This window comes from Aulonocara sp. 'chitande type north' Nkhata Bay, linkage group LG11 (genome assembly GCF_057382095.1).
Source record: "Aulonocara sp. 'chitande type north' Nkhata Bay isolate Kocher_YH1m ecotype deep benthic linkage group LG11, A_spYH_male_GT1.1, whole genome shotgun sequence".
NCBI lineage: Eukaryota > Metazoa > Chordata > Actinopteri > Cichliformes > Cichlidae > Aulonocara > Aulonocara sp. 'chitande type north' Nkhata Bay.
Genome location: NC_141354.1, coordinates 17772956 through 17786978, shown reverse-complemented (window position 1 = coordinate 17786978; position 14023 = coordinate 17772956). Strand labels below are relative to the sequence as shown.

Genomic DNA, 14023 nt, shown 5'->3' with positions numbered 1-14023 from the left:
TTGGGTTAAACTCAAAGTGTGCAGAATGGGATCCTGAGACAGCCGAGTCCAGTTAAGATAACAGGCCCTTGCTGTGAAATTCAAATTCAGAGCATCGTGGCGTTCACTGCTTTTAAATCTCTAAAGACAGCTTCACTCTTAAATCATTTTCTTGAGTTAAGAATAAAAATGTGACGTATCAAGGATCTGAAAGCACATTTGAGAAATAAAGAGGCAAATCATTTACCAAATGTTGAGATTTCCCCACTGACCTCACTAACTGCTGTTAAATTTCACACTCGAGTTCCAGTTTGTTTCCGTAGGGAATCAGTCAAACCCAACACCGAGAATTCTCTGAGTGCTCACTTTGTTCCGTTTCAGCATACGTTTGAAGGCAGGATTGCCTCTGGTGTCAGTCTGCGTTTAAGTGTTGAGTGTGTCGGTGTTTATCGTGTTGAGCTCAGGCGCTCACAGCAGGATTGAAAGTTCTCACAGCGTCCTGAAGGAGAGCTGCAGCGCTACGAGATCCGTAGAGAACACAGTCGCATCGTGGCGATTACGCTTCAAACTTTCCTGCAGATTTGTCACTTAAACTAAACTGAACTTCACTTGAACTTAAGCTTGAATATCCTTTGCCGGGGCGGTGGATGACATTTTAAAATTCACTTTGATAGCACCATCGGTACATCAGACTGTCTATAGTATCCACGCACTCCTGCTGCAAGTGGATTTTCTTGATATTTATGATGCTATTTACTCTTTCCTGTTTAAAAAATCCATTCCACCTTACCAAGAGTCTAGTGTTCACCCGCTGGCTTCGTAGCTGTCTGCATTTTACCAGCGGCAGTGCTAAAGAAATAAGACGGAACGACTTACCCCCGTACCACATTAATGAGCACGCACTAATGTATCACTGCCTGATACTGATTTACAGCTGCTTATGGCTTCAGAGGCGTTTTGTGTCTAATGTTCTCATTTCTCTTCTAAATGTGTGATGCGTTGTTGTCTATCCATGCTGAATCACATTATAATGTGTCTGACAGTGATTTGTTGTGTTTGCTTGCTTTACAGTTCTGCTGCACAATGCACTCCCATTCGTTGGATTTGGATTCCTGGACAACTGCATCATGATTGTTGCTGTAAGTGTCTGCTTCATGAGGCATGCACTCCTAGCACTTTATTCTCTCAGTCTCTGGAGGTAGCTAATGCAACCTGAAAGACTGCAAAAAATGCATTTAAAGGTTGTACTAAGTATAGATTAAATTTTACAAAATAGTACTTTGTTGAGATTAGGAGCTTTGTGAGTGATTAAAGGTCGTCTCGTTGCCTTTGACATGGCTGCTTCGAAGACGAGGAACCAGGTCTGCAACCACTCGCTGTCAGTTGCTGCATGCAAAGCAGCTTTTGTGCATTAAAAATGTAATCGTAGTCATTCTGCTATCAGTTTATGATTGAATGGAGTCAAGTTGGCAATTATGTGTGACCCTTTTTGTGACGACACGGTTATTAACTGTGATAAATTGATGAAAATTGAAATTCCGGTCCAGCCAGAACCTCACACGTTTGAAGCAGAAATAGTGACATAGATGCTAAAAGAAGGTGATTTAACTTCAAAATTACACAGGTGCTTGGCACCCTGGCTTGAGTCCCCTATTGCAAAGAGATGCAGACAACAGCTTGCACTGAGCTTTCCTCTTTGTACAAATGAGCTTCTGTTCTCTTGTTTTTTCCAGGGCACACAGATTGAGTTATCAATTGGCGTGGTTCTCGGCATTTCAACTATGGCAGGTCAGAGAATCTCGTAATGTATTTGAATCTGTTTTATTTTTGAAAACACATTTTCATTTCCTGTATTGTCCTTTTAAAGTATTGATTATATGAGTTATGTAGAAGACTTTGAACAGCAAAAGGAGGATCACCCACAGTGCTGCACTTAGTCAATTCTATAAACGTGTGTTACATATTAGAGCTGGGCGATATGACCCAAAATTCATATCTCGATTTTTTTTTTTAAAGCCATATGGTAAGAACAAAAAGAGAGTTTAGTCAAAGCTGTGTCCCAGATGTCAATCAGGCACTTTTATTAACATACAGCATAGATGTACATGAAGAAATTACTCAAAAATAAATTATCAGCATTTATTAAATAATAATGCTCCATAAATAAAAGAACACAATGTTGTTTTTGTGCATAACAAAAAGCTCACAATTGTGCAGTCAAAATGTAAACTAATAGACGCTGAGCATAATAACAAAGACAGACAGATTTCACAGCTGCTCTGTTCCCAACTTCTACTGCGTGACTGACAGCCTGGAGTTTGAAATCCTCTTTGTAACCGTGTCTCTTAACAGGTGCCATTTATGGTCCTTATACACACACAATACGGTAATATTACGTTGAAGCACAGTACGTATTACTCCGCGAGGCTCCATTACGGTAGCCGTAATGCTCTGACAATCCATCAAGCGGTGCGGCTCCGTAGCTCACCAAAGTCGTACTAAAACACTTTTTTGACAGATTGCACATAAGGTGCACTGTCAAGTTTTGAGAAAATGAAAGGATTTTAGCTCGTTAGCGCGGTTAGCTCGCTAACACGTTGACGCCGTCCAGCCCCACGCACGGGGCGATCCGCGGTAACTTGTTAACGGAGATTTGCCGTGATCATCTTGTCGTTGCCTGCAGGTGAAGCTATGGGGGAGGGGGAGTTGTGCTCAGTGAAGGAGAGGCGAGGCCCAGTAACGCAGCGTAGAGACAAAAATGGACGAAAGAGGCAAACTTGCGGCTCCACAAGTATAATTATAACGTAACATAGACTATATCGATATAAACGATGTTGGCACATCTTATATCTCGTATGAAAATATATCGATATTTTTTAAAAACTCGATATATCGCCCAGCTCTATTACATATGTATTGTATATGTGTCACATTCAGATTCAAGAATATCTGCTTGTAAATCAGTCATTTATTTATTGCATTTGATTCGATTTAGGAAAATATATTTGAGAGTAATTCACATTCATGCTGTAGCATGCTAAATCATAGCTGACTGCCAAGTCTCCAAATAGAAGAAAAGGCACTTTTAGATGACGTGTTGACAGAGTGCGCTGTGTTGCAACTTAAACCTTAATCATGGAACTGTGACACTATTTAAAAATAATTATAAAGCGAGGTCAGATTAAAGAAAGAGAGGAGGAAGAGCGGCTGGCTACGATAAGGAAAACTTCATGAATATGTTAATGCTGTTCACAAGCACATTGAATGGGTATTGTAATATCCCCTTGACGACGCACATCAGAATTTTTGTTATCGCCCGCCACTGTTCGCCGTGTCTAAAAGAGCCCCCCCTACTTTACCCTAAGTGAGAATGAACACACATTAGCTTTGGGATGACCGTATCACTCAGTGCTTCAAATTTAGTGTTTTTCTTTTTGTCCAACTCAAACAAAGCGAGCGTCCTTTATATTGTCATTAATCGAAGCAGAGCTAAAGAGCAGGGGGCATTTCCCTCCCTTTCAGTGCTTCTGATTCTGTTGCTGTTGGTGGTGACGGCAGTTCTTTGTCTTTAGCTCAAGCTTTTAAACATGCAGCAGATTGGGTAAACTGATCTTTTGTCCAAGAGCCTAGGAGGTAGAAGCCAGAGGCTTTTTAAATTCCACTTCACCTGGAGGGACTGGAAAAGGAAGACTTTACCTTTTCCAGTTACAGTAAATGGATCTATAAGGGATACACTGTAGACAAGACTCATTTGAATTTTCACTTCAAACCCTTCTCCATATATTTCTAGTCAGCCAAGTTTCAGTTAAAAAAAAGAAAAATCTCCATTTGTTCAGTTCATTCCCAGTGAATTGATTGAATGGATGATTGGAATTTTGATTGAAGCAATTTCAGGCATGGTAGGACTCGTAGAGAGAAGGTTATCAGGCAGAATGTGCAAAATTCAGTTTTAGAGAGGCCACTCTGAAGTTTGACGGGAGTGCTTGTTACCTTTGTGTGGAGAGGTTTTCTAACCCGGATTTGACAGTGAGCTGTAACAGACACCCTCATTAATCTAGTATCTAAATCTACTGCAGAGCCACTCGGAGACAAGAAGCACACAGGACTTCTGTTCTTTCCTTAAGCACAGCCTTAACACACTTTCTATCACTCAGACCCCATTTAGTCATTCGCACTAGATTGAGGGCATTCGGGGGTCTGCAAATTAAAATGCGCAGTTATCTAACCCGGTCCAGAGTGATTTAGCACTAATGTCAAGTCTCTAGTGAAGACGACAAATCACCTTCTAGGAGGCAAAAATGTCTCTGCTCGCTTGATGAGCGTGGAAGCTGCATGAATCGTCTACTCCTGACTTTCCTAATTACTTCAGTTAAACAGCCTTAATGATGTGAAAAGCCTGCAGCTCAAAATGAATATGAGGTCAAAGAATTGCACTCAAAAAAGATTTATTTGGCCAAAATTCTAACTCTAACTAATTTAATTACAGGTAAATTTTCAGTGTAATTCTGTTAAATAAGTATAATGTAATGTATTGCACTAAAGAGGTCATTTTGGTTCACATGCATTCAATTTGTACCAAGCACATTTTTCCTTTAGGTTTTTCAATAAATAAACATTTGATTTGATCTATTTCAGTTTAATTTTATTCAAAATTGTTACTCATGTTTAGTGAAAGTTAATTTTCCTCCCAGTGCACAGTTTAGAACATTTGATTGATGAGACTGGTCAAACTGGTGGCGCGCAAACAAACCAAGTGGTTGAGCGTGCAACAATGGTGATAAATATGAGGTGAAACTAGGAGGTTTTTAAGGTTTTTCTTTGCTTTGGGCTTTTTTGGGGGGCAGAATTAGGAAAAAAATTTAAAAAAAGAAGGTTTGTCTCTCTAACTTTGTCAGCAATGTTGAGAAATACTAAATGGCCTGTATTTGTATAGCGCTTTTACTAGTCCCTAAGGACCCCAAAGCGCTTTACACAATCAGTCATCCACCCATTCACGCACACATTCACACACTGGTGATGGCAAGCTACGTTGTAACCACAGCCACCCTGGGGCGCACTGACAGAAGCGAGGCTGCCAGACACTGGCGCCACCGGGCCCTCTGACCACCACCAGTAGGCATCGGGTGAAGTGTCTTGCCCAAGGACACAACGACCGAGGCTGTCCAAGCTGGGGCTCGAACCGGCAACCTCCCGATTACAAGGCGAACTCCCAACTCTTGAGCCACTATCGCCCCCTAGACAAAGGATGGTGAATACGGCGCTCCCAGGGGGAGGAAAAAGAGGAAGACCTCAGAGAATATTCACAGATGCAGTACAGGAGGACATGTAGAGGGTTGGTGCAACAGAACAGGATGTTAGGGACGGGGTGAGCTGGCAACCCTTAAGGAGAGCAAGCTGGAAGAAATAGAAGTGTAATTTTCTTTCTTGACAGAATTGGTGCTTCCAGGCTTCAGTTTGCATACTTGAAGCCTTTGTACAGCTCCAGCTGCCTCACGCAAACAAATTTTCAGCTTTGAGTGAGAACAAAAGCATGTAAGGCCACGTACTGCTGAGTGCAGGTATACTCCTGTTTTTGTCACTGTAGAGAGTGCTGTTCATGCACGCCTATAAATTATGACCGCTTGTACAGGAGCAATACAGCTAGTGTAAAAAGTTCCCGCTGTCTCCCATTTGTAACTTCACATTGTTTCATGCCACATTTATCCCACAGCAGCCGTCAGTGAATAGTTCACATGCAGACAGGCTCTCTAGTTTTGCTTCAGGTGTAAAAAGCTCCTTTGTTTTTGCTGCTTCCAGGCACTTGCATCTGTTCGCTCCATCAGGTTGGCAGTACTGTCAACTATTAGGCAAAAAAGTTTTAGAAAGTTCCCAAGAAATACAGTGTGAAGGAAGCATGTGGAACAGTAACAGAAAGGTTAAGAAATGAAAGTAAACTAAAGAAAAGAGTGTGCTGCTTGGCATTTGCAATGAATTTACAGGCTTGTCGCTGCAAACACTGCAAGGTTGTGATTGAATGGGATTAAGCTGGTAATTACATGCAGTCTGTTTGTGATGATACAGCGATTAACTCTGATAAATGAGGGAAAATCCCCAAACAGCCTGTTGCTTTCCACATACAGAAATTTACATTAAGTAGGAGTTCACATGTAATACTAATATTTAGAGTCCATCCAGAAATCAGAGATTACAAACAGGAAATCTTTTTTTTTTTTTGTTACTCTTTGTCTTTTTAATTGACTTCCCTTTTTCTACTCGATAAAGTTTGTCAGAATATCAGTTACACTGTGATTTCTGTGTTTGCAGCTGCTTAAGAATGACTTGAATTGTGATGCATTTGCCCGCCCCCTCATCAGTCTGTTGATGTGCATCAGATCTAATGCCAAGGCCCCGAAGAGGGAGAGAAAGCAGCGAATTAAAGGCACAGCCAACCTTGTCTCGTAATTACATCTGAGCAGGTTGACCACATAATAAAGTCTCAAGCTGGCCTCTCCATCACTGCTGTCTCTTCAGTGGCTGTACAGAGGTGCAGTGTTTAACGTCAGCAAGATATTGTGTTACATCTGTTTTAATCATCTTCAGAGTGTAGATTAATTTGCCTAACGTGGCCATATTGCCTCAAAGCAACCATGCACAGCTGCACGTGTGTCCTCCTTCAGCTGACTGAACATTGAACTGCTGCATAGCCAAGAATTCAGCTTTGTGACCGTATAAAGTACTGGTACACAATTCAAGACAAAGCATGGGGCTAATGGCAACTCTCTCTGTTTAAGTGCCAACATGAGGTGAAACACACTGAAAAATTATTACACTGCCAGAGAGTAACGTTATATTTAGAAATTAACTAAAAATGTTTAAATAACCACACGAAATCTTCATCTGACCTAAATCAGCTGAAGCAACAAGCCCCTTTTCCTTTGTGGTATTTGCTGATTTACAGTCAGATTTAATGGTGCACAGTGCAAAGATTTCTGCTAAAAGTACCTTATTTAGTCCAAATATGCTCTGTGTGCTTTGGCACCGACTCTTGGGCCAAGAGTTGCACACTTTCCTTTACTTTCCTAGCTGTTGCAACAGCTCTCGCCTCTCATTCAGAGGCTCTAGTTAAGTCGCTCGTTGTTCTTGTCACAGAAAAAGAAGCTGCTTGCTTTTAAACTTTTATAAACCAGAAGCTTAAAGATGCTTTGCCACAGGATGCATGTGTCTCTGCTCACTTTGTTAGTAGAGTGTTTGTCTCTGAGTAATGTGTACAATATTTATTGCTACAGTAGCTCAAAGATCAGATGAAAGTGCTCGAGCCCAGCCGGAGATGATGACTGTGCCTCAGCAGTGATGACACGGTTGCGTTGTGTGTTTCCTCTGGAGTGTTTCTGTAATGCTGCAGCAGCAATGCTCTGCACTCAGGGTCAGGGACAGCTGAGAGAACAGGAGTAAAGCACAGGCTTTATTTTCTGTCCTTAGGCACAGCTGTTACAGTACCATACGGCACATTCAAAGCATAAACCGGTGACAGTGAAGTTATTTCAGCGTTCCCTCGTCCTCTTTTACTTGCACTACAGCATGTAAGAAGCAAAACGGCAGCAGTGTGGTCTTCTTCTTCAGTGTGTTGTGCCTCTGCTTCTTTGATGAGCCCATAATGCACTTGGGACATCCATCATGCCCTACGGAAAAATGCCTCTGTAACCCATGCCTCTGCTTCTCCCATTATCTACAGCTGCTGCGCTGGGCAACTTGGTATCAGATCTGGCAGGACTGGGGTAAGACTTGACACACACACACACACACACACACACACACACACACACACACACACACACACACACACACACACACGTTTGGTAAATTCAAACAGTTCAGTTGAAATTTAGAATCAGTCAAGGAAAGGAAGAGCCATTAATCTGATTGTACAGCAACACGTTTTCCACACAAATATACACAGATAATAATAATAATAATATTTAGAAACAAAGGTCCTTTTCACATCACGTTGAGAAGGTAAAGGTTTACCATCATGTTGTTCGTGGGGCTAATTCAATAAATTGCTCACTTTTAACCAGTTACTGGATGTAGGCCCAGGGGTGTGGTTTGATTAAAATGGGACTGAACTAGGTCATATAGATTAAGTAGAAATTATTGTGTATTTAAATCCCTGAAAAATCCTTTCATTCATTTTCCTCCAATTTCTTCATTTTTATTCTGTTTCCTGTCCCAGAAACCCAGCAACAAAAACCCCATCAGATGTTTTTTCCCTTTCCTGCATAATCAAAATTAAAAGAATGAAATTAAGTAAAAGTAGATTAAAACACTGACTGTAAGGACTGATGAATTTGTACAGAGTAATTTAATGTGATTTCCTCAATAACAGCGTAATGATATAGGAAAGCTTGATGGTCATGTTTCTCCGATCCTTCCATCAGCTCATGCATGACTGTTTAAGCGCCTCCTTGTGGCCACAGAGATCATAACCAGCTTCCTGAGCTGCTTCATGAGCTCAACCAGTCCCATTACTTAATATAGTGGAACACCAGGGTGAATGCAATGATGGCGTGCATTTATTCTCCTCCTTTTCAGTGTAAATCATACCCATGCATGGATGACAGAAGTGGAATATGCTGTTTCCTTCTGTTTTCCCTGTGATTGATTAGTCTAGTTCTTGTGGTCCATGTAAACACTCTCAGCGTGTGAAGGCCATTTGTCTGCCTCAGAGTCTCAGTGGAGCTGCAGCAAGAGATTTTCACAGCAACGTTTGCGATACAGATTTTGTTCTAACAGGAAACGCTTTAGTGTCCACATAACGCTCGTCTTATAAATTACACTGGGAGTCGGCGGCACTTTAGTGGCTGCAGAGAGACTTCTTGCTGAGGTTGTAGTTGGACTCCGACTCTGAGATCCCAGATGACTAATTACTGCAAATATTACGGCTGGATTTCAAACTGTTTGGTTAACAGAAGTTGGCAAAATTCGTAAATAAAAAAATCCTGTGCATGTACTCGAAAATATGCATATGGCTTTCTGTTGGTGAGTTGGATTACAGCCACACTTTCAGACATTTAGTTCACCTGGAACAAGATCAGGCTTCCCATTCCCAAGCAGCATAGATGTGATGATGTTCAGCCGCAACTGAACTCACTTTCCACCTGCATAGATGAGCCAAATGAAAGACTCTGGAGACTGATTAAAATGCCTCTAACGAACTTACTGTGAACTGCAGCTTCCTTTAGCTTTCGTTTGTTGAAGTGCCTTTAAGTTTTATTTAATCAAGAACTGAGTTCTAAGAAAGCTAAGAAAGTTTTCCTTCTTAGCTGAATTCTGCTGGTTAATGTGCTTGTATGTACAGAAGATCCTGATTTGGTCATCGCGTTGGTATGCAGGAACCCACTGCAGCCAATGAATGCTTGTCTCTGTGTAATATATATATTATATGCTTTTAGATCATATACACACAGAAAATTATATACTGTACCTTTTACCAGTATAAAGTTGTTTGGTTGATATCCACGTACACTGATATTTGATGTGCAGGAGTTGGTCTTCACTGAAAAGTTAAGGACATACTCTATGCAGGCTAATGAGTGTGCTGTAACACGAGTCATAAACACTCTGGACATTGCATCAAAAGAGCCTCAAACCTGCTGGTCCTCTGAGTTTAGTAACTCCCAGTTACTAAATTTTGACTATTATATAATCAAAGTGCACAGACGTAGCTGTCACTGCAGCATGTCCCTTGGCCAATGATGCTTTTTAGTCCTCATAATTAAGAGGAAATCTGCTCATTTAAGAGATACTGACTCACTTGTAGAGAATCTTCCGTGTGTGTGACTGTGCTGAACAACATGCACAACCGTTTCCACATATGTGCCAGTGCATACATATTTTTATCATGTAGGAGTTCATGTTAGGCCACGTTTGTAATGTTTCACTCCGTCTGAGTCTTTTAAGTATTTCGAAAAAACCTAGGAAACCATCTGAATCTTGCTGAACTCCATAATTGAGCTCATGAGTCATTCTGACCATTCAGCTGGTTATTACTAATGCTTCTGTCGAGTTTAGCCTCAGCTGTTTTAGGAATTTCTTACAAATGCAATGCATCGGTGGCTTTCTGGGGCAGACAAGGAAATGCACATTAGGGATCTTTAGGGAATACAGAAGTGGAGACGCATTCCCCTCCGTATCATGCCTGCATTTTCTACCTTACTCCTTCTGAATCCTGGAATAATCTGGATTATATTCCATTACCTTTCTTTAAAAAAAGTGGGTGAATGCCTGTGTGACTGATGCCTTTTGAACTTTACAGATTAACAATAGTGACATTTCGTCAATGCACAAAATTCTGTTTTTTTTCCAAACACAAGCTGAGTAACTCAACGTGATGGCTTTTAGTTCCTCCAGATGTAATTTTCCAAATGATAAAATGTATAACTGTGTTTTCTGGGGCTTGCAATGCACCCGGCTCATGTTTCAGCCTGCTTCTCACACAGTGAACAGCCTGTCTGTCTTGTTTTATGTTTTTTGGGATGAGCTCGGGCCTTTCAGTAGATTTCATCATTCCTGCATTGTGATTGCTGCAGTATTTTGTTTTGGCTTTCTTTTTTTTTAAATGCAGAGCTTATTTATTTTGCCCTCCGCTGTTACAAGAGCACGGGTAATTTGGAGTGAATTTGATCTAAAGCCGTGGATGAATGTGAAAGAAATTAGGATTGGGGCTCGGCGGTGAGACTGAATTTCAAAGAAGCGGAGAGAAAAACCAAATGCCACCCTCACTGCAGCTTACTGAGCTTCAAAGCTGTGGTCTCAATTACTTCAATTTAACCATCATTTTAAATGCGAAATAGAAGAAGAAAACATAAACTAGAGACTTAATGGCTACAGTGTATCCACTTGAGATGCTGTAAGAAAGAATATTGTCTAATGAATCTACTTATTCTCCTCATAAGGACTTAATAGCTCATCATCTGTTATGATAAGAATCAGTCCTATTTCCACTACTTCTGCTGCCCCATCCTGAAAGGCAGTGGGCTCGAAAGCACACCCCCCTGGACACAAATGCACAGGCAGACTTGCCTTTTTCTCAGATATGCTGTGTACAGCTTATCGCTCCCCTAACAGCTCCAGCTGCAGCTTATTTGTATGTGCAGCCGACTGAGGATCCATTAGTGCCAGTGAGTGAAGCCGACCTGGGTCCAACCCATATTTCTTCCCTCACATTCAAAACCGCCTCACCTGCACCATATTTTACGTGCCTTGGCACATGTAGGGTCACATGACAGTGTTTCTGTCGGTTCCCTTCGTTTGCATATTAGAGTCCACTTCCTCCTCTCTAGCTTCAGCCAGATAATTTTCCTTTTTAATGACATTTGGCAGGCTGGCTGTCGCTTCATGTCCATTTTACACCAAAGTGGCTCTAACTGCTCACTGGAGCGTAGCAATGACCTTCTTGCTCTGTTTCCAGGATGGCCAACTGTAGAAATATTCCCACTGTTTCCAAGAGTCTTTTATTTCAGGACTATTAAGCCAAGTGTCTCTTTGGAAACACTTTTTTCCCAAACACACGAGCGGAAACCTGTCAGGTTGTGGACACATAACTGAAGCAGTGCCACAGCTTTCAAGTTCAAGGTTCTTTATTTGTCACATGCATAGTTATACAAGTATAACACACAGCTGAGGCCCCCTGTAGGTGAATCATTTTCATTTCTGTCAAATGATAGAAATGAAATGAAAGGAATGAAAGGATGATATGGCATTACCCAGTCCATATCAGAATAGAGATCCAGCAGAAAGTTCTTGTTTCTAGTTGCACAGAATTCTTAATCCAATCTTACTCATTTTTCTACATCGTGGTGATTTCCGTGGAGCACTCTTTATCTGCTGCAATCCGTCATCGGTCCGTGATCTGTGTAAATCCACGCAAAGCCCTGGGACTGAGTTAATTTATACACTGTTGGAAGCTTCCTCTTTTACTCCATCTGTTGTTAGAGCTGAGGTTTGGCATCCTGCTGGGTTTATGAACATCAGCGACAGGAAGCAGACCGGAGCATTAATCTGTTGATTTATTTTGTCGTTATTAGCACCGACTCTGGTTGTTGTTTGCCTTGGTAGGGAAGTGTCATGTTAGCATGGGTTTATTGAATTATGATACGTAATGGAGAAAATTATCAACGGGGGGATTATTATATAAACAGAAACGATGCAAACACAAATAGGCAGCGGCGAATTCAATCTGTTACAGAAATAGCCGGAATCTTTTAACAAAACCAGCTTTGATGCAGTATTGGTTTGTGCATGCCACATTTTACAGAGTGAGACTTTTTATTTCACATAATGTTTCTTTGATTTTCTTTTTGTCACAATAACATTTCAACAAAATCACAAGACTTTGGTATTCAGACTTCATTTGATTAGAAGGTTTTGATGGATGATGTTTGTGTGTGTGCATGTGTGATATACAGCACTGTGCAAATATCTTGAGCCACTCCTCATTTCTTTGTATTTTTGCTTTCAATGAGAAAAATCACAAAACGTTTTTGCCCATATTTCGTTTTTCCATTTATGTCTGTGCTTTTCAAGAAGTCACTGCACCTATTTCCCATTTCCATAGCAAAATATTAAATAAAAGAGGGGTTGCTCAGGACTTTTGCACAGTACACTGTATATCAGGGGTGGGCAACTCCAGGCCTCGAGTGCCAGTGTCCTGCATGTCAGGTGTGTCCCTGATCCAATCACAGCTGATTTAAATAGCTAAATTAGCTCCTCACCATGTCCTGAAGTTCTCCAGAGGCCTGGTAACGAACTAATCATGTGATTCAGCTGTGTTGACCCAAGGTGAGATCTAAAACCTGCAGGACACCGGCCCTCGGGGCCTGGAATTGCCCACCCCTGCTGTATATAGAGCGTTCTATCAATAGAATAATGCTGTCGCTGCAGTTTGCTGAACTGTGTTAAGTCCCCTCCTGTTTAATTCTTTTTCCATCCATCGGTCTCTCCCTCTCCTCAGGCTGGCAGGTTATGTAGAAGCGTTGGCGTCTCGGTTGGGGATGCAGATTCCTGACCTGAGCCCAAAACAGGCTGATATGTGGCAGACAAGAGTCAGCTCTCACACGGTGGGTATAGAAACAGTTACAGAATTTGCTCTGGTTCGCTCCCCCACTGAGCAGCTCCTGATGTGCGAGTGAAACCACTGCAAAAAAAGTGTTTCTGTTGCATTTCTGTGCAAAATGCACATCAAACCAGGACAGGCCTTTGCACGCTGACAACTCAAACGCGAGTAACACAAGTCTGTGTGACGGGGCCCAGCTTTCAAATGTCATAAAAGGAACTGGGACCTGGCGATCTTTAATATGCTATAAGTGCTGAAGCATGAAATATAATAAGCTACAGTGATTAGTCTGGCACCTGGCTGGTTGCTAAAGGCTGCTGTGGCTTGTGAAGAAATAGTTTTTAATAAATACAAGCCAAAAATAACATATTGGTCTTTGGAGATTTTTAAGTGTTTGCTTCCAACCCTTTGTTAGTGTTACAGTAAAGAGGGAAGGTGTGGCATGAAAAGCACCGAGCTCAATAAAAAATGACAATAAAGACCAATTTACAGTTACATAAACAACTTTTAATGCTCCAAGTCACAGTTATAAAAAGACAATTGGTTTTACATTTGTGCCTTTATTGAACCTAGTGCGCTGCAGGCTGGAGAAACCTGTCCACCTCTGTGTAAATGACTTCTCCACAGGGTTCGTGGATTCAGCGGCTGCAGTTAAGGAGACCAGATTGGAGATGTGGGTTGTGGATATGTCAGTTCGTATAAATTAAGGCCACTGTGTCTGTTTTTCAGACAGAAATCAGCTTTTTTCAGTAAATAAAGGAGTATAGGGATGCACAGAGGCTAAGAAAGCTGAGGGTGTTCATCAGACAGCAATAAGGCGGGCTTTCTGCAAATAAAAGAAAAAGAAATTTGAGGGTCTCTCAAGGATTTGCCAACCTGCAAAGATCACACCTAGAGAACAATATGCAATCCTGAAATAAATGAAGAATAATCCCACGGTAACAATGTGCAGAA

General features: G+C 41.4%; 1 protein-coding gene across 1 annotated transcript in view; it reads left to right on the top strand.

The window, feature by feature from the left end:
* Positions 1–14023, top strand: part of LOC147318749 (transmembrane protein 65-like) — a 42428-nt gene that overhangs the window by 25465 nt on the left and 2940 nt on the right. The window contains exons 4-7 of the mRNA XM_086310826.1: positions 1051–1118; positions 1713–1767; positions 7691–7733; positions 12968–13073. Of these exons, the coding sequence (XP_086166952.1) occupies positions 1051–1118; positions 1713–1767; positions 7691–7733; positions 12968–13073 (272 nt within the window). The remainder of the gene's footprint in view (positions 1–1050; positions 1119–1712; positions 1768–7690; positions 7734–12967; positions 13074–14023) is intronic.